Source organism: Lepidochelys kempii, chromosome 3, assembly GCF_965140285.1.
Source record: "Lepidochelys kempii isolate rLepKem1 chromosome 3, rLepKem1.hap1, whole genome shotgun sequence".
Classification (NCBI taxonomy): Eukaryota; Metazoa; Chordata; order Testudines; family Cheloniidae; genus Lepidochelys; species Lepidochelys kempii.
Window position 1 is genome coordinate 106,380,649 of NC_136382.1, and position 24,857 is coordinate 106,405,505.

A 24,857-nucleotide genomic window follows, 5' to 3' on the forward strand; every position below is an offset into this window, starting at 1 on the left:
TTTTCAAAAGTGACTTAGGAGCTCCAGTCAACTTTTCAAAAGTGAGTTAGAGCCTATTTGCCTCTTTAAGGTGCTTAATGCCACAATTTAGCTGCCATTGACACTTTCAAAACTGCTGTTCAGCTGCCATGTAACCCCACAGAAGCCGACATCCCCTAGACAGCTGGTCATACTAGACGATCACAATGGTCCCTTCTGGCCTTAGAATCTATGAAGTTTCTGTCAGTCAGCATTTGCAAAGTTGCCTGAGTCTTGATCCTGCCCCACAACTAGTGAGCAGCTCAGAGAACCTCCCTTATGCTAAAGAAGGATTCTCAAATTAAGTAGGGGACCATGTATCTCACCAGCAGGGCCCAATCCTGTAGGCATGCTCTGGGCATGCCTGATGCCTGTTACACGTTACAACAGGGGGGCTGGATGCAGACTACTGATAAGCAGCACAGCACTTGCACCAAAGACAAGTGGAGCCACAGAATAACACAGGATGAGTGTGATACAGATATCAAGCATGAACAGAAGAAAGGTCTTTCATTGTTGTAGCCCTGTTTGTCCCGGGATATTAGAGAGATAAGGTGGGTGAGGTAATATCTTTTTTATTGGACCAAATTCTATTGGTGAAAGAGACAAGCTTTTGAGCTCACACCGACTTCTTTTTCATTATGCCTAGCTCCAATTGACTTTCAGAGGAAGTTGAGTGTCTAGCTCACTTATACACAACTGAAAATCCCAGCCTCAAGTCTCATTGGAAGTCAGGACTCCTAAGTCACTTACATACTTCTGAAAAAATTTTCCCATGGATTTTTTGTTTTCACATTTTTCATTTATTTGACACCATAGCATAGCTTCAAAAATGAACATACCTTATGTTCTTGAAAAACAAGGTCAAAACATTACCTAAAATAAGGCTAGATACACAAAAAAAGTATCACCTTTCCGTAAAGTTTCATCTGACTACTGTAAGAGTTAGTCAGACTTCATACCACATAAAGATTTATGCTTGAATCCACATTCATTAGCAAAATGAGATCCATACTATTGATTGATAAGGCACTATAATGCTACTTAGAGTAGCTTTTGCACTGGGATAAATCCTACACTTGTATTAATGGTGGCCTAGTAATGCATAGTTTGATATTTTTCTTAAACTGTAGTTAACAAAAATCAATAGTGAAGCCCTTAAAAAAAACCTGTTTTTCCTGCCAGTCTGCAGATTTGATCGGGTCTCAGTGTTAGCCTCTGTTAAATGGTGCTAGACTATGAACTATTTCAATGGCCATCTGTGGGAGGAAAATTTTCAGCCAACACCTTTGTAATTATGACAACACAGCTACTGAATGAATGACATTCAGTGTGCTAAGTGCAATGTCAAACCTCAGACTCTTGGAATGAATGTGACATTGAGCCAAATCTTCCTCTCAGATGTGTCAGCACAATTCATTGAACTCCATTTAGTTGTACCAATGTAACTGAACAGGATATACAACAAGGAGTACTTGTGGCACCTTAGAGACTAACAAATTTATTTCAGCATAAGCTTTTGTGGGCAAAAACCCACTTCATCAGATGCATGGAGTGGAAAATACAGTAGGCAGGTATACATACACAGTACATGAAAAGATGGGAGTTGCCTTACCAAGTGGGGGGTCAGTGCTAATGAGATAACTCAATTAAAGTGGAAGTGGGCTATTCTCAACAGTAGAATACCAAGGGAGGAAAATCACTTTTGTCGTCGTAATGAAGCCAATGTAATCAGGGTGGCCCATTTCAAATAGTTGACAAGAAGATGTGAGTAACAGTAGGGGAAAATTAGTATGGGGAAATTAGTTTTTGTAGTGACCCATCCACTCCCAGTCTTTATTCAGGCTTAATTTGATGCTGTCCAGTTTGCAAATTCATTCCAGTTCTGCAGTTTCTCACTGGAGTCTGTTTTTGAAGTATTTTTGATGAAGAATTGCCACTTTTAAGTCTGTTACTGAGTATCCAGGGAGACTGAAGTGTTCTCCGACTGGTTTTTGAATGTTATAATTCTTGACATCTGATTTGTGTCCATTTATTCTTTTGTGTAGAGACTGTCCGGTTTGGCCAATGTACATGGCAGAGGGGCATTGCTGGCATGTGATGGCATATATCACATTCGTAGATGTGCAGGTGAATGAGCCCCTGATGGTGTGGCTGATGTGGTTAGATCTTATGATGGTGTCCCTTGAATAGATATATGGACAGAGTTGGCAACGGGGTTTGTTGCAGGGATAGGTTCCTGGGTCAGTGTTTTTGTTGTCTGGTGTGTAGTTACTGGTGAGTATTTGGTTCAGGTTTGGGGGCTGTCTGTAAGTGAGGACTGACCTGTCTCCCAAGGTCTGTGAGAGTGATGGCATCTTTCAGGATAGGCTGTAGATCCTTGATGATGCGTTGGAGAGGTTTTAGTTGGGGGCTGAAGGTGACGGCTAGTGGTGGGGGTACATCTTTTCATGTACTGTGTATATATACCTGCCTACTGTATTTTCCACTCCATACATCTGATGAAGTGGGTTTTAGCCCACGAAAGTTTATGCCCAAATAAATTTGTCAGTCTCTAAGGTGCCACAAGTACTGCTTGTTGTTTTTGCTGATACAGTCTAATACAGCTACCACTCTGAAACCTGAACAGGATATGTAAACTTAGAAAATGCTGTGGACTTGATTTTCCATTCCATCCTAGCCTATTTTCAACTGTTGTGCTATGTTATAACTTTACTAGCAGCAAGCAAAGTGGCATAAGAGAATATTTCAAAAATCAAATAAATCCATATGCATAGGGCAGTTAATACAATACTCATCTATATGCTATGGGTTTGCCAGCCAATCAATCAAAACTTTGCGGGAAGACACCAGTGTTAAAGGAAATAATAATGTATGCATCTTAGAGATTCCATGGAGACACAATTCAAAGCAGAACTACCCACTCCTAAACATGTACTTACTGAGATAAATGCTGATGGAGTCATATAAGTGGGACTGTTATTGCTACAGGAATGTTGTTTCCATCAGATAATATGAGAGAGGAGAGTCCTTCCAACAGACCAAGCCACTTTTCCTCAGCATTTTTGACTAAAGGACTATAACTAATGTAAGAATACTGTAGGACAGTGGTCCCAACCTATGGTCCATGGAGCACCTGCTTGTGGCTCACAAGAGATGGCTGATCAATATGGGGCCTGATCCAAAACTCACCAAAGTCACTAAATTTCAATGGACTATGATTCAGGGCCATAGTGCTGACTCTCCTCTTTGTTTCCCCCTGCTGGTTAACAAAAGAACACAAGAATGACTGTACTGGGTCAAACCAATGGTCCATCTAACCCAGTATCCTGTTGTCTGACAGTGGCCAGTGACAGATGCTTCAGACAGAATTAACAGAACAGGGCTATTATCGAGTGATCCAGTCCCTGTCATCGAGTCCCAGCTTCTGGCAGTCAGATGTTAAGGGACCTCCAAAGCATGGGGTTGCATCCCTAGCCATCTTGGCTAATATGCATTGATGGACGTATCCTCCATGAACTTATTTAATTCTTTTTTGAACCCAGGAATACTTCTGACCTCAAAAAAGAATCCTCTACTTCCTTAAGAAATTCATTTCTGTTGTTTGTTGATGTTTTTTTTTTGTCTTTTATTTGTTGTTGGGACTGTAGCCAGATCTATATCCAACGTAAAAGTACCCAAATGCCTATTTGGTCAACTTCTGAAGGGCACCCTCTCCTGTAGTTGTCACCTGTGTGAAACAAAAGACAAATATTAGTGTCTGTGTGACAACATAAACTTTCAGTGTTCCCTTTGGATATTAATTATGTAGATACCCTGCCAACAAAGAAATGGATGGAGACCTTTTGCCAGGCACAAGGCCTTTGCACAAATCACAGGTGGATAGTTATCAAACAGCTGCTTCTGGCAAGTCATGTGGCTATTTTGCTAAATAAAGTAGTTTCTACAAATTTCCTGTAGTTAAAATCTTCCCTACATATTACAGCATTTCCATCTTAGTAGAGATGAGTATGTAAAATATAATCCAGCCATCTTTTGAATTAAAATGATCAGGCATTCCAAAAATGTCAATAAATCCTAAATGAGAAGGATGGAAAATATTTCTTAATTAGTGTAGTCCGTCTCTTTACTCTTCTCTCATGCAGAGAGGAACTACTTTCTGTCCTTCAAGCATTTGATCTTCCCCGTGTAAGGGGACTATTGTCCCCATACTAAAACTCAGTGGGAGTATTTTGGTTGGCTAGCTCCCCGTACCAAAAGAAAGGGGAAGGGTCGTTGGAAAATCAGGACCCTGAGACTGACAGTCCACAGGGGCAATGGGAATAGGTCAGTGCTCCAGATCAGTCTGATTGACCGGGTAGGCAGGCTAATCAGGGAGTCAGGAGGCCAAGAGAGGTGGGTCCCATCCTCCCTGTGACCTGGTATTGCCTGGGTCAGACAGAGTGGGGCCAAGCTCAGGAGAGAGCAGGGGCTGCAGCTGAGCTGGGGAGCAGAGCCCTGCCAGATCCAGAGGGGGCAGAGAAGCAGCCCAGGAAGCAGGTCAGTGCTAGGAGCAGAGTCACAAAAGCAGCCCAGAAAGCAGACCTGTCCTGGGAGGAGAGCTGCAGCAACCAGAGCCAGAGGGGCCAGAGAAGCAGCCCAGGGAGCTGGAGGCAGAGCAGCAGTGCTGAGGCAGGGTGGAGCTGGAGCAGTCCAGAGCCGGGTGCGGTGAGCAGCTGGGAAGAGCAAGGGGGACGCTGGGCAGAGGTCCACCACAGGGAGACACCCCCATCCAAGAGGCCTGGCAGGCCAGACTTGGAAGGGGATCGTAACCCCGACGGGGAGGAGACAACGCTGGGAAGAAGGGTTCTGCCACCTAAAGCCTGAGGGTGTGGCCACCGCCAGAGCAAGTGTCCTATCCGCAGCATCCCTGCAGCACACCCAGGGCCTGGGCAGGAGGCCTGGGACATCTGAGGAACAGACTGAACTTCCCTTACATTCCAGAGACGCTGGTTGTGATGCCCCCGTGCCACAGAGTGGGGTGATGTGTTTTCCTTTAACCTTTCCCATTTTTCCCTTATTTTTTTTAATTGATTGCTGTTTAATAAATTGTATTTGCTTTGAACTGTATGTAATGATCAGTGGGTCAGGGAATCATCCAGTGCAGAGAGAGTACCCCGGAGTGGGGACACCCAAACCCATGCCCTAAGTGACCATAACAAGGTTGGGGGTCAAGCCACCCAGAAATCCTGGGCCCAGCCTTGTTGGGGTTACGTGGACTTTGCCACCCAGGAGAGTGGAAGGGGAGCCCTTGAAGTCAGGCAGGCCTCTGTGTAAAGGAAGTGGGAGTGAGGACTCAGATCCTTTTGCTAGCCCATTTCACCTGGGTAGTTTATAAGCCAGAAAAGTTCCCCACAATAGCGGGACCATTCCCCGACTTACATCTGCTTGCAGACACCTTTTAGCAGTGTAGCCTCAAATGCTTATTCATAGATTTATTTTCCTTTATCTCAGTTTCAGGATGTGCTATTTCAGACCTTACTGTCATATCCTGTCTCTCTTTTCCCCTCCTCCACCCCTTTCAGCCCTGTCTCTTTTTCTCCAAGCCACATGAAAACATTATCACATTGCTTCAAAATGTCATCTCTATGCCAGCTATAGCATGGGCACTTTCATAGGCTTCAGAATAATTTCGATTATAGGCCCAGAAAAACCTCAAACGGGTGGCAGTCGTATGTCTCCTTTCCCTTCCCCCTGCCAGTTTTGTGTTTTATTTTAATATGTTGGGCATTATTTGTCCACCCCCAGGCCAGTCAGCTGCCTATCCAAATACTGCCCACCACTTCCCCTGTATGCTGCGTGGGTCAGTGAGTGTTCAGAAGCCGGGCTGACCTGAGAATAGGCATCAGAACTTCTTCCCTAGTTCTTTGTCTGAAACTCTGTTCCTTCCCGAGCCAGAAGCTCCTACTCTACAGTTCCCCTCATTCCTGAGGTGACCAGTTCCCAGCTTCCCCACACCATGGATGACCTTTCCCCTAGGAATCACCCCCCCCCACCCCTGCTACTCCTTGCTTTACTGCCTGTATGCCACCTCCTCTCATGCTTGCATTCTTACCTTTCTGGCAGTCACTATCCACCCCCTACTAATCCACTCCTCTATCAGCATACTATTTGAGTGCCTCGTAATCTTTAATGTCGTATCCTCACAACACGCCTGTGAGATAAGCAAGTGCTCTTATCCCCATTTTACAGATGGGGTACTGAGGCACAGAGTATCTCATCTTCAGTGGAACTAAAGTCAGGGGGCCCGTGTTCCCTGGAGGGACAGGACATCAGGGAAGGTGGGGAGTTACACTGGGAGCCAACATAGCCACATGGACAGTGCAGTGCACCGGGTTTGATAAAGACCAACCTGTTTGATTTAACCTGTACTCAGCTTTACTGTGCGCTGTTCAAACATGGTGGCAGAGGCAGAGCTGTGCATTCACTGCAGTGCAGCAACTGGCAGTGTGAGCTGTTGAATCTGAAGCCCTCCAGTCCCCTGGATTTTGCAGACACCAACCTCGCCCAGCAACGGACCCAGTGGAAGTTGTTGGAGCTCTACCCAGACTTGGCCATGCAGAAGGACGACAACCACAGGAAAGTAAAACTGTTATTTTACTTTATCTGAGAACAAGCAGACAGAGCTGCACTTTTATTCCTGGGAGAATTTTGCACCACTGCGAATGCACTATTTGCGCAAAAAATTAATGTTGTGTGTGCAGAATTTCCTTTTTCTCCCACAGAAATGGGCTGCAGAGCTGCTGTCTGCCACTAGGGGCCACTCGACCTGGCAGAGCCCAGCTCATAAATAGAAGATACTGATGGGGGAAGAGAGGGGAGGAGCTTGAGGATTCCCAGCAGTTGCGCTTCTCAGCATGCCCTGAAGGAAGGAGGCAGCGTGCTGGAAACTCCATACAAACCCAGGGCCCAGCATCAAGCTGTTTCTCCCTCTGGATCCCTGGCCTCTGGGGGTGTGGGTGTCTGGGCTGGGGGGGGGGGCCCTCACCTGGGGTCCTGGGTGGGTGAGTGTTGGGGGGGTCTGCAGCTGGGCTTGAGGGGGGGCAGAGGGTGCGAATGTCTGGGTTGGGGGGCCCTCCGCTGGGCACTGGGGAGGCCCTATGCCTGGGCTCTGAGGGTTAGGGAGTGTGGGTGTCTCACTTGGGGAAGGCCCCGCAACTCAGTGCTGGGGCATCCCCATGGCTGGGCTCTGGAGGATAAGGCGTACAGGTGTCTGGGCTGGGTTGGGCCCTGTAGCTGGGCTCTGGTTGGGAGCGGGTGTATATGAGTGTCTGGGTGGGGGGGGCTCTGCAGCTGGGCTCTGGAAGGGTAGGGAGTGTGGCTGTCTGGGTGGGGGGCACCCTGTGGCTGGGCTCTGGGAGGTAGGGGGTGCGGATGTCTGGCCCCCTTTCTGGGCTCTGAGCGGGAGGGGTCAGAGAAATAGGGGTTCCTTTAACTCTACTCCTGGGGGAATTTTTTGTGTGTCTGTACTATCACAGACATAGTTGCTGGCAGGTATTTTGAAATAAATTACCAAAAGAATTGAAACTGGCATGATTATGTAGTGTTATTTTGGCAAATAAAAAAAAAGAATTTTAAAATACTGTGCACAGAATTTTTTATTTTTTGTTGCAGAATTCCCCCAGGAGTACACTTTGAAGCTTATCACTGCCCCAAGTCTCATAGGAGTCTTAGGAGCTCTGGGGAACGATTGCTCTCCAAAGCAAAACAAAAATGTGGAGCAACACAGGATTTTCACTAGAGACTAGTCTGAAGGGGAAGGGATAGACCCCTGTGTTATTGCCTTATGTACACTGACTGCTACATGCAATTATGGGAACTTTACAGATTCCCTGATTCAGAACAGGACAGTCTGAGGCACTTGCAATCACCTCCTGCAGGAGTGGCTGCTCCAGAAAGGTGAACAGTTCTACTTGTTTCACCTTCACTCACCTTCACTCTGCTGATGCAACACAGAGGCTAAGGGCTAGATTCACAAAGGGACATAGCACCTATTTGCTTCTGTGGGTGTCAAAGACTAACACTTAGGCACCACTGACAGGCACAGAACCACTGCTCAGCTGCTGCCTATCCTTGTAGGTGTCTAAATTTCTGCCTGTAGGCATGCATAAAACTGCTTACATTGTCCAGCTGCTGGACACCCTTGTTCATGCCAAAGTCCTACTGGAATTCTCAAATTAGGCGTTCCTCTGCCTAGCTCATCTGTGGGGACTGATCTGGCAGGGGCCTGAACCTGCACAAAAGACATCTGGGGCAAGTTAGCTGACTCCTCATGGATGCCAATTTACACAATAGTCCAATGTTTAGCACACTCATTGGGGATGTCAGAGTCCCAGATTTGAATCCCCACTCTTACTGACTTCAATCAGGGGCTTTTATCCACATCTCCTACTGTGACATTACGCCCCATATTCTTCATAGAGATATTCTTATGATATGAATATGGCATAACTAAGATATATTTATGCAAGATGGGTCATGTGAGGTATCATTGGAAAGGTTATGATTTACTGGATGTGATTATCCAGTTTGTATGCATGTATCATTTCTTTATCTGAAGTTAGAAATATTGACTATGTAATAATTACAACTGTGTTTTCACCTTGGGACTGTCCATCTGCCCAGAATCAGCCTGGCTGGGTCATTAGGAATAGGCAATAGGAGAAAGGTCAGCCCCCTGTGAAGGGTATATCTGGAGATATAACCTGCAAGCTGTGCACTTTACCTTCAAGAAACTCTGCAACCTGCATAAAACAACATTAAGGGTGAGAAATTACTATCTGTAGCCTATTTTCTTTAATGTATTAACCCTAGTTTGTGTGTATGTTTTTATTTGCTCAGTAATCCGCTTTGTTCTATTTGCTATCCCTTATAATCGCTTAAAATCGTAGAATCATAGAACTGTAAGGGACCTTGAGAGGTCATCTAATCTAGTCCCTTGCACTCAAGGCAGGACTAAGTATTATCTTCTAGACCATCCCTGACAGGTGTTTGTCCAACCTGCTCTTAAAAATCCCCAATGATGGAGATTCCACCACCTCCCTAGGCAATTTCTGCCAGTGCTTAACCACTCTGACAGGAAGTTTTTCCTAATGTCCAACCTAAACCACCTTTGCTGCAATTTAAGCCCATTTCTTCTTGTCCTATCCTCAGAGGTTAAGAAAAACATTTTTTCTCCCTCCTCCTTGTAACAACCTTTTATGTACTTGAAAACTGTTCTCATGTCCCTTTTCAGTCTTCTCTTCTCCAGACTAAACAAACCCAATTTTTTCAATCTTCCCTCATAGGTCATGTTTTCTAGACCTTTAATCATTTTTATTGCTCTTCTCTGGACTTTCTCCAATTTGTCCACATCTTTCCTGAAATGTGGCACCCAGACCTGGACACAATACTCCAGCTGAGGCCCTAATCAGCACGGAGTGGAGCAGAAGAATTACTTCTTGTGTCTTGCTTACAATATTCTTGCTAATACATCCCAGAATGATGTTTGCTTTTTTTGCAACAGCATTACACTGTTGACTCATATTTAGCTTGTGATCCACTATGACCCCCCTGTTCCCTTTCTGCAGTACTAATTCCTAGGCAGTCATTTTGTATGTGTTGATTGTGAACTGATTGTTTCCAATGTGATGTGAACTGATTGTTCCTTCCTAAGTGGAGTACTTTGCATTTGTCCTTATTGAATTTCATCCTATTTACTTCAGACCATTTCTCCAGTTTGTCCAGATCATTTTGAATTTTAATCCTATCCTCCAAAGGACTTGCAACCCCTCCCAGCTTGGTATCATCCGCAAACTTTATAAGTGTACTCTCTATGCCATTATCTAAATAATTGATGAAGATATTGAACAGAACTGGACCCAGAACCAATCCCTGCGGTACCCCACTAGTTATGCCCTTCTAGCATGACTGAACCATTGATAATTACTCTCTGGGATTAATTTTCCAACCAGTTATGCACCTACCTTATAGTAGCTCCATCTAGGTCAGAGGTGGGCAAACTACAGCCTGCAGGCCACACAGAATCATAGAATGTCAGGGTTGGAAAGGACCTCAGGAGGTCATCTAGTCCAACCCCCTGCTCAAACCAGGACCAATCCTCAATTTTTGCCCCAGATCCCTAAATGGCCCCCTCAAGGATTGAACTCACAACCCTAGGGTTAGCAGGCCAATGCTCCCCCCATCTGGCCCGCCGGACCATCATGCCCGGCCCTTGAGCTCTCAGCTGGGGAAGCTAGCCCCTGGACCCTCTAGGCAGCGAGCTCCTGCCGGGTAGCACGGCTAGCTCCGGCTGGTAAAGGGGTGGGGGGGGGGTTGGATAAGGGACAGGGGGCGGTTGGATGGGGTAGAGGTTCTGTAGGGGGGGGGGCGGTCCAGGGAAAGGGGGTTTGGATAGGCATGGGAGTTCCAGGGCATTGTCAGGGGGTGGGGTTGTGGATAGGGAGCAGGGGGTGTTGTATAGGGGCTGGGGGACAATTAGGGGCAGGGGGTTCCAGGAGGGGGTGGTCAGGGGACAAGAAGCGGGGGGGGGGTTGAATGGCTCAGGAGTTCTGAGGGGGTAGTCGGGGGGGAAGAGGGAGGGAGGCGGATAGGGAGCAGGGGCAGGCTATTTGGGGAGGCGCAGCCTTCCTTACCCGGCCCTCCATACGGTTTCCCAACCCCGATGTGGCCCTTGGGCCAAAAAGTTTGCCGACCCCTGCTCTAAGGAGAGTGCGCTAATTCCAGGCTATTGCGTATTCTGGGACAGATCTCTCCTTTTGAGGCTGTTCCACTCTGTATAAATAAATAGGGTCTTGAACTTGACTCTCCCACTTTCCAGGTGTGTGCGCTAACCAGCAGCCTATAGCATCAATCTCTTGCTTTTTTCTCTCTGGCTCAATGAATTGCAATGCTGAAGTCCCCTTTGTGAAACTAGCACTACATGACTTGCCCAGCATCACACAGAAAAACTGTAGCAGACAGGTAATTTGAACCTGGACCTCACAGGCTAGCGTTCTCTCACTGATCCATGCTTTTTCCTTCCCTGCACTTTTTCAGTTACTTCTTCCTATGTTAAAGGTGGGCACCCTGGATGCCAAATCATCATATTTGGGGGGGTATCAAATTCCTGTATTTTTTCTTGGGCCCTCTTTTTGGCATCATACTTTTGAATAAGGTATTCAGATATCACTCTGATGAACGTTGTGTATATTCCTAAACTATATTGAACACTTTAGACCTTCGCAGAAGACTTGCTTCGCACTTCTTTCTAAAAATGAATCAAGGAAGCCGCTTGTCTTAGCAAAAACAATTAGGGATTCAGATATTTATTTAAGGACTGTGTTGCTCTCAATTTAGAGAATGGAAAATAGCCCAGCCAGTGTAACTTTTTGACACCAGCCAGTTTCACTTTCAGATTCTCATTCTCTAATCCAGAGTTTCTTAACCTAGGGTTCATGGGAGCGGTTTCAGAGGTCATGAGCAGGGCTGACGTTTGGGAATAGGAAGCCTGGGGCCCCACAGCACAGGGGACTTGCGAAGCTAATTTAGATGTTTCAGTCCCGAGCGGGGTTGTAGCCTGGAGTCCCACACCCCGAGCAGGGCTGAAGCCCCATGCCCTGAGCCCCATGCTGCAGGTGGTTGCTGAAGCCCAAAGCCCTGAGCTTAAGGTGGGGGGGGTCCACAATTTTTTTTTAAGTCCAAAAGCAGTTGCCAACACAAAAAGATTAAGAAACACGGCTCTAATTCAATGCTACAATGTTTGGGTTGCCAGCACGGCAGAGGAATGTCTGTTTCTTTAAACGCACGTACCTTTTCTTTTTTGAATTTAAAAACATATAATGGAAGTACTTCCTTTGTTCTTAAATTTTGTCAAAACTTAAATTTGGGTCTAAATTTGACCTGACACTATCCTTCTAAAGTGTTACTCTCACCAGGGGCTCTAGTGTCATCCGTTGGACAGAGACGCTGATAAATAGTAAAAAGAAAAGGAGTACTTGTGGCACCTTAGAGACTAACCAATTTATTTGAGCATAAGCTTTCGTGAGCTATGGATCACTTCATCGGATACATTCAGTGGAAAATCCAGGGAGGAGATTTATATACACACAGAACATGAAAAAATGGGTGTATCATACACACTGTAAGGAGAGTGATCACTTAAGATGAGCTATTACCAGCAGAAGAGCGGGGGTGGGGGGGAGGAAGGGGGAAGAAAACCTTTTGTAGTGATAATCAAGGTTGGCCATTTCCAGCAGTTAACAAGAACATCTGAGGAACGGGGGAGGCGGGGGGGGGGGCGCGGGGAATAAACATGGGGAAATAGTTTTACTTTGTGTAATGACCCATCCACTCCCAGTCTCTATTCAAACCTAAATTAATTGAAATTCAGCAGTTTCTCGTTGGAGTCTGTTTTTGAAGGCATTGACACCCTGACAGCAGGATTGTCTGGCTATGTAGAGTCCCTCCTCAGGCCCTACGCTACCAGCACTCCCAGCTATCTTCGAGACACCACTGACTTCCTGAGGAAACTACAATCCATCGGTGATCTTCCTGAAAACACCATCCTGGCCACTATGGATGTAGAAGCCCTCTACACCAACATTCCACACACAGATGGACTACAAGCCGTCAGGAACAGTATCCCCAATAATGTCACGGCAAACCTGGTGGCTGAACTTTGTGACTTTGTCCTTACCCATAACTATTTTACATTTGGGGACCATGTATACCTTCAAATCAGTGGCACTGCTATGGGTACCCACATGGCCCCACAGTATGCCAACATTTTTATGGCTGACTTAGAACAATGCTTCCTCAACTCTCGTCCCTTAATGCCCCTACTCTACTTGCGCTACACTGATGACATCTTCATCATCTGGACCCATGGAAAAGAAGCCCTTGAGGAATTCCACCATGATTTCAACAATTTCCACCCCAACATCAACCTCAGCCTGGACCAGTCCACACAAGAGATCCACTTCCTGGACACTACGGTGCTAATAAGCGATGGTCGCATAAACCCCACCCTATACCGGAAACATACTGACCGCTATTCCTACCTACATGCCTCCAGCTTTCACCCAGACCACACCACACGATCCATCGTCTACAGCCAAGTTCGACAATACAACCGCATTTGCTCCAACCCCTCAGACAGAGACAAACACCTACAAGATCTCTATCAAACATTCTTACAACTACAATACCCACCTGCTGAAGTGAAGAAACAAATTGACAGAGCCAGAAGAGTACCCAGAAGTCACCTACTACAGGACAGGCCCAACAAAGAAAATAACAGAACGCCACTAGCCATCACCTTCAGCCCCCAACTAAAACCTCTCCAACGCATCATCAAGGATCTACAACCTATCCTGAAGGATGACCCATCACTCTCACAAATCTTGGGAGACAGGCCAGTCCTTGCCTACAGACAGCCCCCCAGCCTGAAGCAAATACTGACCAACAACCACATACCACACAACAGAACCACTAACCCAGGAACCTATCCTTGCAACAAAGCCCGTTGCCAACTGTGCCCACTTATCTATTCAGGGGACACCATCACAGGGCCTAATCACATCAGCCACACTATCAGAGGCTCGTTCACCTGCACATCTACCAGTGTGATATATGCCATCATGTGCCAGCAATGCCCCTCTGCCATGTAAATTGGTCAAACTGGACAGTCTCTATGTAAAAGAATAAATGGACACAAATCAGATGTCAAGAATTATAACATTCATAAACCAGTCGGAGAACACTTCAATCTCTCTGGTCTCTGACCTAAAAGTCGCTATATTACAACAAAAAGACTTCAAAAACAGACTCCAACGAGAGACTGCTGAATTGGAATTAATTTGCAAACTGGATACAATTAACTTAGGCTTGAATAGAGACTGGGAGTGGTTGAGTCATTACACAAGGTAAAACTATTTCCCCATGTTTATTCCCCCCCCCCCCCCCCGCAACTGTTCCTCAGACTTTCTTGTTAACTGCTGGAAATGGCCCACCTTGATTATCACTACAAAAGGTTTTCTCTCCGCACCTCCACCCCCGCTCTCCTGCTGGTAATAGCTCATCTTAAGTGATCACTCTCCTTACAGTGTGTATGATAACAGCCATTTTTTCATGTTCTGTGTGTATATAAATCTCCTCACTGTATTTTCCACTGAATGCATCCGATGAAGTGAGCTGTAGCTCATGAAAGCTTATGCTCAAATAAATTGGTTAGTCTCAAAGTGCCACAAGTCCTCCTTTTCTTTTTGCGAATACAGACTAACACAGCTGCTACTCTGAAACCTGATAAATAGTAGATTCCATTTGTCCCTTAAACAGGGCTCTACAGCATTCCACCATTATCTAGTAACCAAATTGGTGCTGCTTCACCACTATGAAGTTATTAATACTTAATTCTTGCACTTTCCTTTCTCCAGGAGGGAGCCATCCCTACCTTTGGTATGTTAAAATATCTATTATATAGCAGTCTTATATTAAAGATACCATCCCCTGAGAAGTATCACTTTGTCTGTCGATTGGGTAAGCAGAGCAGCTCCGGGCACATGTGATGTGACATCTTTCACAACTATTCATTTAAATCTAACAGAAGAAATAGGCAGGAGCTTAGTTTAACACTGCTCAGTTTAACTTTCACCGAGATCTCGTGACTGTTATTCATTTTAAAACCTTACTTATACTAGGATTCTTGAGGGAACAAAACCCAGCACTGATGACGGGAAGCACTTACAGCTAAAAATACGAAACAACCAGGGGTATCATGTGTGGGGGAGCAAAGGGAAGTAGTTAACCTTAAAATGCTGTCAGTTCTAGGTGAACAATTTTGAATCAATGACTAACTGAATTTTCTTCAGTGCTCATTCCTCCGGTACACAGATGCCATCAACATAATTAATGAAAACATGTGGAAACTTTTTATTTAACATATACTGATGGGACTCAATGGCTATTATGATTACCCTCAATAAGAAGCCCCCATGAGATACTGGTGTACATTTCAAAGTCAGCTCCTACAGCAGAAAATAGAAAGGGGCATAAACTCTGGCAGGTCAAGTGTAAAAATATAATTAGGCAGGCCAAAAGAGGATTTGAAGGCTAACTAGCAAAAGACACAAAAATAAACAGCAATTGATATTTAAGCACTTCAGAAGCAGGAAGCCAGCCAAACAATCAGTGGGGCCACTGTACAATCAAGGTGGTAAAGGAACACTCAAGGAAGTGAAGGCCATTGTGGAGAAGCTAAAGGAATTTTTTGCATTGATCTTCACAGCAGAGGGTATATGGGAAATCCACACATCTGAGCCATTCTTTTTAGGGGATAAATCTGAGGAATTGTCCAGATTGTCAATGGAGGAGATTTTGGAACAAACTGATAAATTAAACAGTAATAAAATCACCAGTACCAGGTGGTATTCACCCCAGAGTTCTGAAGGAACTCATATGTGAGATTGCAGAACTACTAACTGTGGTATCAAGTATCAGAAGGGTAGCCGTGTTAGTCTGGATCTGTAAAAGCGATAAAGAGTCCTGTGGCATCTTATAGACTAACAGACGTATTGGAGCATAAGCTTTCGTGGGTGAATACACACTTCGTCGGATGCATGTAGTGGAAATTTCCAGAAGCAGGTATAAATATATAACTAACCTCATTATCCCTAGCCTGATTCTTGCTTGCATATTTATACCTGCCTCTGGAAATTTCCACTACATGCATCCGACGAAGTGGGTATTCACCCACGAAAGCTTATGCTCCAATACGTCTGTTAGTCTATAAGTTGCCAGAGGACTAACTGTGGTGTGTAACCTATTGCTTAAATCTTAGTACCTGATGACTGGTGAATAGCTTATGTAATGCTGTTTTTCTGGAAAAGGGGAGGCAGGCAGCATTTGGTTTTTTAAAGGCTCCAGAGGTGATCCCGACAATTACAGGCTGGTAAGCCCAACTTCAGGACCAGGCAAATTGGCTGAAACTATAATAAACAGAATTATCAGGAAAACTGTACTTCACCAATCTATGAGAATTGTTGAGAGAATGTCAACAAGTACGTGGACAAGGGTGATCCAGTTGATATAGCATTCTTGGACAAGGACCCACATCAAAGACTCTTAAGCAAAGTAAGCAGTCATGAAATTAGAAGGAAGGTCCTTGCATGGATCAGCAACTGGTTAAAAGACAGGAAACAAAGGGTAGAAATAAATGGTAAGTTTTCACAATGGAGAGGTAAATAGCAGGGTCCCCCAAGGATCTGAACTCGAATGAGTGCTGTTCAACATATTCATAGATGATCTGAAAAAGAGGGTGAATAACAAGGTTGCAAAGTTTTCAGATTATAATGAATTACTCAAGATAGTTAAGTCCAAAACTTACTGCAAAGAGTTACAAAGGGATGTCACAAAACTGGGTGACTGGGCAACAAAATGGCAGATGAAATTCAATATTGATAAGTACAAGGTAATGCACATAAAAAAACCTCATTCCACCTATACATATAAAATGTTGGGGTCTAAATTAGCTATTACCACTCAAAAAGTGATCTTGGAGACATTGTTGATGGTTCTCTGCAAACATCTGCTCAATATGCAGCAGTAGTCAAAAAAGCGAACAGAATGTTAGGAAACATTAGAAAATGGTTAGATAATAAGACAGAAAATATTATAATGCCAAATATAATTTCAAATATAAATCCATTATATACTCACACTTTGAATACTGTGCACAGTTCTGGTCTCACCATCTCAAAAAAGATATATTAGAATTGGAAAAGGTACAGAGAAGAGCTACAGAAATTATTAGGGGTATTAGGGGTATGATTAGCTTCCATAATGATTAGGAGAAACTAAAAAGACTGGGATTTTTCTGCTTAGGAAAGAGACAACTAAGGAGGGATATGATAGAAGTCTATAAAATTATGAGAAAGTGAAGAAAGTGAATACGGAAGTGTTATTTACCCCTTCACATAAAACAAGAACCAGGGATCACGCAATGAAATTAATAGGCAGCAGATTCAAAACAAACATAAGGAAGTATTTCTTCACAAACACATAGTCAACCCATGGAACTCCTTGCTAGGGGAGGTTGTGAAGGCCAAAACTTTAACTGTGTTCAGAAAAGGATTAGGTAAATTCACGGATGATAGGTCAACCGGTGGCTATTAGCCAAGGTGCTCGGGGATGCAATTCCATGCTCTGAGTGTCCCTAAACCTCGACTGCCAGAAGTTGGGACTGCATGAAAGGAGCTGGATCACTCAAGTATTGCCCTGTTCTGTTCATTCTCTCTGAAGCATCTGGCTCTGGCCATTGTACTGGGCTAGATCAGTGGTTCTCAATCAGGGGTACGCATACCCCTGGGGGTACACAGAGGTCTTCCAGGGGTATGTCAATTCATTTAGATGTTTTTCTAGTTTTGCAACAGGCTACATAAAAAACACTAGCGAAGTCAATCCAAACTAAAATTTCATACAATGACTTATTTATACTGCTCTATATACTATACACTGAAATGTAAGTACAATATTTATATTCCAATTGATTTATTTTATAATTATATGGTAAAAATGAGAAAGTAAGCCATTTTTCAGTAATAGTGTGCTAGGACATTTTTGTATTTTCATGTCTGATTTTATGAGCAAGTAGTTTTTAAGTGAGGTGAAACTTGGGTACACAAGACAAATCACACTCCTGAAAGGGGTACAGTAGTCTGGAAAGGTTGACAGGTTTCAGAGTAGCAGCCGTGTTATTCTGTATCTTCAAAAAGAACACGAGTACTTGTGGCACCTTAGAGACAAACAAATTTATTTGAGCATAAGCTTTCGTGGACTACATGCATCCGATGGAGTGGGCTGTAGCCCACGAAAGCTTATGCGCAAATAAATTTTCTAGTCTCTAAGGTGCCACAAGTACTCCTGTTCTTTTTGGCAAGGTTGAGAATCACTGGGTTAGATGGACCATTGGTCTGACCCAGTATGGCCATTCTTATATCATCATTGATACAGTACACTGAAAGTGTGTTAAATATACTACTTCTGCATTGATTGCAGCAAGAGAAGGCGGACAAAGTCTTACATGGAGAAAAGGTGACAAGAGTTTTTAAAAGGCACTCTTTTTATAAAACATGTTTGGACAGAATATACATCCTCTATAGAGACAGGTTGGTGGACAGGAAGAAATATCTCATAATTATATGGAACTTCAGAGATCTGGGTTCAATTATTGACTGTCACAGACCTCCTGATGACCTCGGTCAAATCACTTAACCTCTCTGTGCCTCACTTTTTTCCTTTTTAAATAGCGTTAATAATATTGTTCCTCTTTGAGATGCTCAGATACTATAGTGATGGAAGACACAGTGTATAAACATAAACACCTAATGCAATGAGTTAATAGCCCAGTCTTTAAGTTCCAGGGGTTGTTAATGAAAGACATTATCATTTGATACCTGTTTGTTGGCTTTTGTGAAAGGCATTGATGGTCAAAGCCGTTTCCTAGTAGACTTGTCCACATTTAAAATAAAAAGATACCCTCAATCAAAACTGACTTTCTAACTGGCATGCTTTGTGGCACGCTGATCAGTTAGATCGAGGATTGATTAGGTAGGGACACAGAAGTGAATTCTCACCCCTAGAAGAAATCTCTTATTTCTCATCAAAGAAACCTATAGCTGCATGTTCTTCCCGCATTTGCATAAGTCCCATTCCTGTTATTAGAAGCAACAGTCCGAGGGGAATGCCTTGCCATTCCTATTCATTTTCTAGTAATGAACTTTTTCGAGTTTACCGGCAGTTGGCATAAAAGGGACAAAATATTAATAACAAAATCACCACTCTGCAGGAGAGGTCTCTAGGGTACTCTAGTGTAACTCCTCATTTGCATCATCTGAAATGTACACTGATTTCGATTGCTCTGACATTTAAATAAGAAAAAGAAAATGGTTTCACCCCATTTTTAAGAAGTACTGTAATATTATATGCTGTCATCAGTTTCACAATCTATACTCTGAATGAAAGGTCTTTCTTTTACTGAAAGACTGAGATGAGGCTAGAAGTTTGACCAAGCTGTACTTCAGTGCGAGCTAACACTCTCAGCTGACCTAATGGTTTCATTTTGAATATACTATCTATCCATTTCCTAAACTCCAATCTTATTTGACACACCTGGCTAGCTTTCAAAACTGTCTATAAACTTTCTGTGGGAGGTGGCGCAAGGCTTTGAAGACTTTATCATGGTTGGTAAATTGCATTCATCACTTACTGTAGATTTTGCCAGACCATCCCACACCCCCTTCTCCCTCCATTTTCTTTTTTTTAGAGAACCATAGCAATGGTAACCATCTATGCAGGGACAGGTCCTCACTTGTCTCTACCAACAGTTGACTAGACAAGCTTAGGGGTGCCACAATATATTTCAGCATAACCAGGTACTTTATAATAGCATATAATTAGTTGTGTATTTCATTTGGATTTTGTCATACAGAACAAAGAACTCTTTCAGAGTAAATCAGCAAAAGGGTCTGGTAAGAGAATTAGATATAACAGCACACAGCAACAGGAATGGATTCTTGTCACTCAACATTTAAGATGTTTTAGTGGAAGCAGACATGGTAACAATGAAGTATAATTATGCTTAAGATGAAGTAAGGATTGGATATGAACCTTTTCTGATTTCTCAGACTGAGACTTGAGTAAATCCTTAATAAACCTTCAGTCATATTTTAAATGGTCAGCAAACTTTTAAATAGCTTCTATTGTTTTTAATTACTCTATGCTTCCATGGAAACAGAAGAGCTCAACCATTGAAAAAATATGAGAGAAAACTAGAACTCACCTGGGTACAGTGTGTGAAAACCTGTCCTCTTTGAAGGCAGTGGGAGTTTTGCCATTCACTTCAGTTGGACCAGGATTTCAACCGATGTCCGTTTAAGGCTATGGCGATTGATTAGTGATAAAAAGCTGATAGCCATAGAGAAAATCAAGGACCAGATGTTAGCTTCACATACAGAGCTTGTTGGAAAAACTTTGACAGTACAGTTTTCCATTGGAAAATGCAGTTCTATTGAAATCAAAACACTCTGTGAAATCAGGTTGACTTTGCCAAAATCTCATTTCAGAGGGGGGGAAAGGGGAAGAGTTTTGCCATTTTTGGAATGGAATGTTTTGATTTTTCCATCTGAAATTACTTTTCATTCCAAATTTTCTATTTTTTTCATATGAATATAAATAAAGTTGAAATAAAAACAATGTTTTGCTTTTGTTGAAATGAAACATTTTGTTTGACCCTAAATGCTTTTTTAAAATGTTTCTTCCATGGATATTTTTGAAATGTTTGGGTCTCAATCCAAATTGGAATAAGAACAAATTTAGAAATTCTCCATCAAATAGAATTTCCATTCTCCGCACAGCTCTATTCACATGGCTTTCTCGAAGACCTTTTTCTTTTGTCACAACAATTTGATCCCCTAATGATATAAGAAGCAAATCAGTACATCATAAATGGAGTGAACACAACACAGGTGATATATGCATTATAGGTTAGGACCAAAATTTTCAAACTTGAGTGACTAAAGTACATGCTTAAGCACCTAAATATATGGCTTTATTTTCAGAGGTGCTCATTTTCTTTAAGGCGAGTTGATTTTATTTATAGATCTATTTATATATAAAACTGTCAGATGATTTGGAACCATCACGGTGAACAATAGCTAACCTATGTAGTAGCCACACAATCTAATTTTCATTATTCTTGTTCTTGACCCTTTTCCTCTCCTTTTGCTTGCTCTACTCAATTGTTGCATCTTATTTCAGATTAGATTGCAAACGTTTCAGGGCTCAGAGAAGATATCTCAGTACAGATTAACAGTAGTAAATAATGTTCCAAGAGCATTTCATAGACTTGCAGCAGATGCTTTCAAGATATAGACAACATGGGCTAATGGGTGAACTGGGAAATAGAACTCATAAGGAAATGTCTGGAATTTTTTTAAAGTTCTTGCAACCTCAGGTCCCCGACTTCTGCCATTCCTTGAAGTCGCCAGGCTTTTACTATGCCTGGCCCAGCTCATTGCAGATAGTGTCTTGATGGTCCCTTTGGGGCAGGTACCATTTATGCTGCCCATCTCTGAGAACAGAAATTTGTTGTGTTTGTCTCTGAGAACACACCTTAGGGATTTTTCTGTGTAACAGGAGTAATGGCCCTTTTAGACTTAGAGGAAGCCCTCATTGGCTAGCATTACCCCATTCCAGGAAAGAGTGGGATAGAGACATGGTCAGTGATGGGAAGGAGGCAGTTTATGTGGTGCACTGTTTTAGGGTCTGAGACCAGTTTCAAGAGCAAGATGAGCTGAAACTTCCCTCTTCCCTAAGTGGTGAGAAATCAAGCTGACCCTTTGTGGCTGCCAGACAACCTCTCCTGTGGAACCAGGAATGTGGGGCAGGCTTGGAGTTGTTGCTGCCAGATGGCACTGTAGTTCAAGAGTTCTGGCAATGCCTGCTGGGAAACAGTCCTAGCTATGTAAGGAGATCCTTCAGCAGACTGAGAAGTGACCTGGAAGGAGTGGAAGGCTCTCTCCAACTGTTGAATAAGCAACTCACCTTTTTATTCCTTATTTTACTTTATGCAATTGTTTTGGTTCTTAAAAAAACAAAACAAAAAAAACCCTTCTGGGAAGGGGCTGAGCATGTTTGAGACAGACTGGGACAGAAATTTTGGAGAGCAGGTATTTTTCTGGGTATGGCTTTCTTTGTTTGGCTTGGCTGGCCACCCCTAGTAATGTCTTAAATCCAAAAGTATCTTAAAGAAAACAATATTTATTAGAAAACTAAGAGGAATCAAAGCAATCAAAAGTAAGCAGTATAAAATTTATGGATCCGGCAGTCTAAAATAATACCCTTGTTAGAAAGGTTAAAGGGGATCTTCATCAAGGGGATCCAGCTATGGAACAAACTTCCAAGGAGATTAGGAGAGTCCCTAGCGCTACCATGTTTAGGAAACATGGCAAAAACTTCCTCTTTGAAAAGATCATTCCACTATAAGAATGACATTCTCAGCACTGCCATCCCATTCCAACCAAAACACCACAGCCAGCCAACCAACCTAATAAATAAAAAATATGAAACAAATTAACCTAAAATGAACAAAATAAATTAATAAAATCTAAAAATAAAGTAAAATAAACAAACCCTACCCCAGCCAATTTTTATCTTATAAAGGGAGAAGTGCCAGAGACTCCATGAAGTCCACTAAGAACTTCCACATTGCTATTGATCTTATGTGGAAGGTGCTCAGATACTACAGTAATGAACAGAAGTATAAAACCCAAAGAAAAAGAGCTAGATAAAAGCTTGCATTTTCAATAGATCTGTATCTTCTGCCCTTGCTGACTTGTACTTTCCTCCAGCTTCTTAGGATCTGAAATCTGTGTCCATCAAGTTCTCCTCTCTGTTTCCTTCCCTGTTTATAATTTGTACAGGATTTCGATTCCAAAACCTTTAAGTCCCTTATGTAGGTTGGGTCCTCTCTGGCACAGTGTACAATTGTATACTATTTTTGACTAAAGCAACCATTTCTGGATATGCATATTTATGTTTCCCCCAATCTCCTCTTACAGTACAGTACATATATAGATATAACCTGGCAGAGTTCTGTTTTCCTGCCTTTCTGGTCCCTCCCTATGAGTCCCTCCACAGAAAGGGTAATCTCATCTAGGGGAAAAGTCATAATTAGGGACAGTTTAATCCACAATTTATCCCCATTCTGGTCTGCCTCTTTAGAGGTTGAAACGGTTATTGTGTACAGCCATCTAGTGGACAGTTTATGTACCAACCAATGGGGATCTAATTCTGAACCACTGCATGGTATGTATGTGGGATACATTGGTGATTTTGATTTTATGGTGCCTAAATCTTCTCAGATATCTTCATGCATAATTTGAAAATTCCAATTGGCCAACCAAAACCTTTGGCCCAGTAACCCCTGTGAAAAATGCTGAGGAAGCTGGGTGACAATTAAACACTACATTAAGAATTTAGAAAGCAGTTTAGGTGGTTTAACTGTTAACTGTTTATGATTGGAATTTTCGTAACTCTGTAGCATATCATTGGCCTTTCTGTAGAAATATACTTAAAAATACCCCACAACTACATGTAGATTTACTTCCTAAATAGGTTGGTTTGTTTCATTATTTTGGAATTTTCATTTCCAGTCCTGACTGGATTCAGAACTTTAGAAATGAATGAAAATGAGAAAAAATGAAACTGAAGTTTTCAAACCTCAGAAAAGGTTCAGTTCAGATCAAAGTGTGGGCAAAATTTCAGATTAGAATTTATTTGATCTGAACCAGCACACACATCCCTAAATGAGATCTTGCTAAGGCTGAAAAAGAAAAGGAACTATAAAAGAGAGAATCTGAAAAATAAGTAGCCATTAGTCTTTCCATCCAGTTTATACCCTCAGAGGAATATTTAGGAGTCCTCTAACTGACCACTAGGAAATCTTGCTTGATCCATATAAATAGAGCTGGAGTAGTTTTTCTGTGGCAGTTTAGCAGCATAAATTCTAAATGTTAAAGAAACTGTTAGAATTCAAACTGAGTCTCCACTTCTTGTACCTGCACACTATACTTTAAAAAAGCCCTGTTCCTCAAAGGCATGTTATAGGCAATCGGAAAACACACAAATGTACTGAACATTTTTTCTGGGAAATAGTTGTCTATAGGGAAGAAACTGGGGGAGAGAAGGGATATGGGAGGCTATCAGGAGAAAGGAACAACAGCTTTGAACCTGCTGTCGGTCATTCAGGGCTAGACTGCACATGTAGAACTTGCCATGTTTAAGGAGCAGTATGTAGCTGTGCACGCACAGGAGCAGAACAGGCAAGGAAGCACGATACCCCTCTTATTCCCTCTTGCTCTTCAACTGGCCCTTACCTAGTGTGTCTTTCCTCTGGGTATATAGGCTGGGCTATGGTCTAGCACTTAAACTTGCAAAGGAAAAGTTTTACAGTATGAACCTCAATTCCTGTCAATATTTATATGTGTAATATGAATATAGGCATGTACAGTGAGAGAGAGGCTGCAGAAACAGCCTTGCACTATGTAGCAATCTGCCACAGAAACAAATATGGATGCTACTATAATAGGGATACATTCGGCCAAATTGCACTTTGGTAATGTGTAACTTCACTGTAAATAACTCCATTACTACCATGAAGCCATGTCTTGTGTACAGAAACGTGATGTAATAACTTTGTATACACTTGTATACTTTGTGTTAAAAATAATGATAGTTAAATTGATTTGAGAGTGATTCTTATATTTTAAGGTCAGAAGATACCATCATTATCATCCAGTCCAAACTCCTGCATAATACAGGCCGTAGATTTCACCCAGTAATTCCTGCATCAAGTACAGTAGCTTGTGGCTTTGATTATATTTCTGTGAATGGGGATTACACTGATAATTTCATGAGAGTAGGACTTTGTGTAAAATATGAGCCCAAGCATGGGGAAAATGCAATAGACCCACCCTGAAGAAGAGTTTGGGGTAGTTCGAAAACTTGGCGCTCTCACCAACAGAAGTTGGTCCAATAAAAGATATCACCTCACCCACCTTGTCTCTCAAATAGAGCAACCCTGTCAAGTCGCCTGCATTGAGGATGTAACATTATTATTTATTACCGTAGGACTAAGGAGCCCCAGATACAGACTAAGACCCCATTATGTTAGGCATTGTCCGAACACTTGCTGGCTCCATACTATCATCCACATGAGTTTTCTCCTGAAATAGCTCTGGATAGACTCAACACCAGCACTACAC

General features: G+C 42.8%; 2 protein-coding genes and 1 long non-coding RNA gene across 5 annotated transcripts in view; 2 read left to right on the plus strand and 1 right to left on the minus strand.

Moving 5' to 3' along the window:
* The window catches only part of TNFAIP3 (TNF alpha induced protein 3), a 111,844-nt gene that overhangs the window by 37,726 nt on the left and 49,261 nt on the right, over positions 1-24,857 (plus strand). The gene's annotated exons all lie outside the window — the stretch shown is intronic.
* LOC140909059 (uncharacterized) lies at positions 2,558-16,402 on the minus strand. 2 transcript variants are annotated; one of them, XR_012158063.1, is made up of 4 exons: positions 16,061-16,402; positions 8,660-8,801; positions 6,410-6,606; positions 2,558-3,748 (listed from the first exon to the last, which is right to left on the minus strand). It is a non-coding gene; the product is annotated as an uncharacterized LOC140909059 (long non-coding RNA). The 2 variants fall into 2 exon arrangements; XR_012158062.1 differs by having other exon boundaries at positions 15,878-16,402.
* On the plus strand, positions 7,117-14,118 carry LOC140909056 (uncharacterized). 2 transcript variants are annotated; one of them, XM_073337445.2, is made up of 3 exons: positions 7,117-7,956; positions 8,683-8,822; positions 12,431-14,118. In XM_073337445.2, exon 3 carries the CDS (start codon positions 12,612-12,614, stop codon positions 13,704-13,706), a length of 1,095 nt encoding a protein of 364 aa, XP_073193546.1. In that variant the 5' UTR covers positions 7,117-7,956; positions 8,683-8,822; positions 12,431-12,611; the 3' UTR covers positions 13,707-14,118. The 2 variants fall into 2 exon arrangements, with proteins under 2 accessions (XP_073193546.1, XP_073193544.1); XM_073337443.2 differs by having other exon boundaries at positions 7,117-8,822.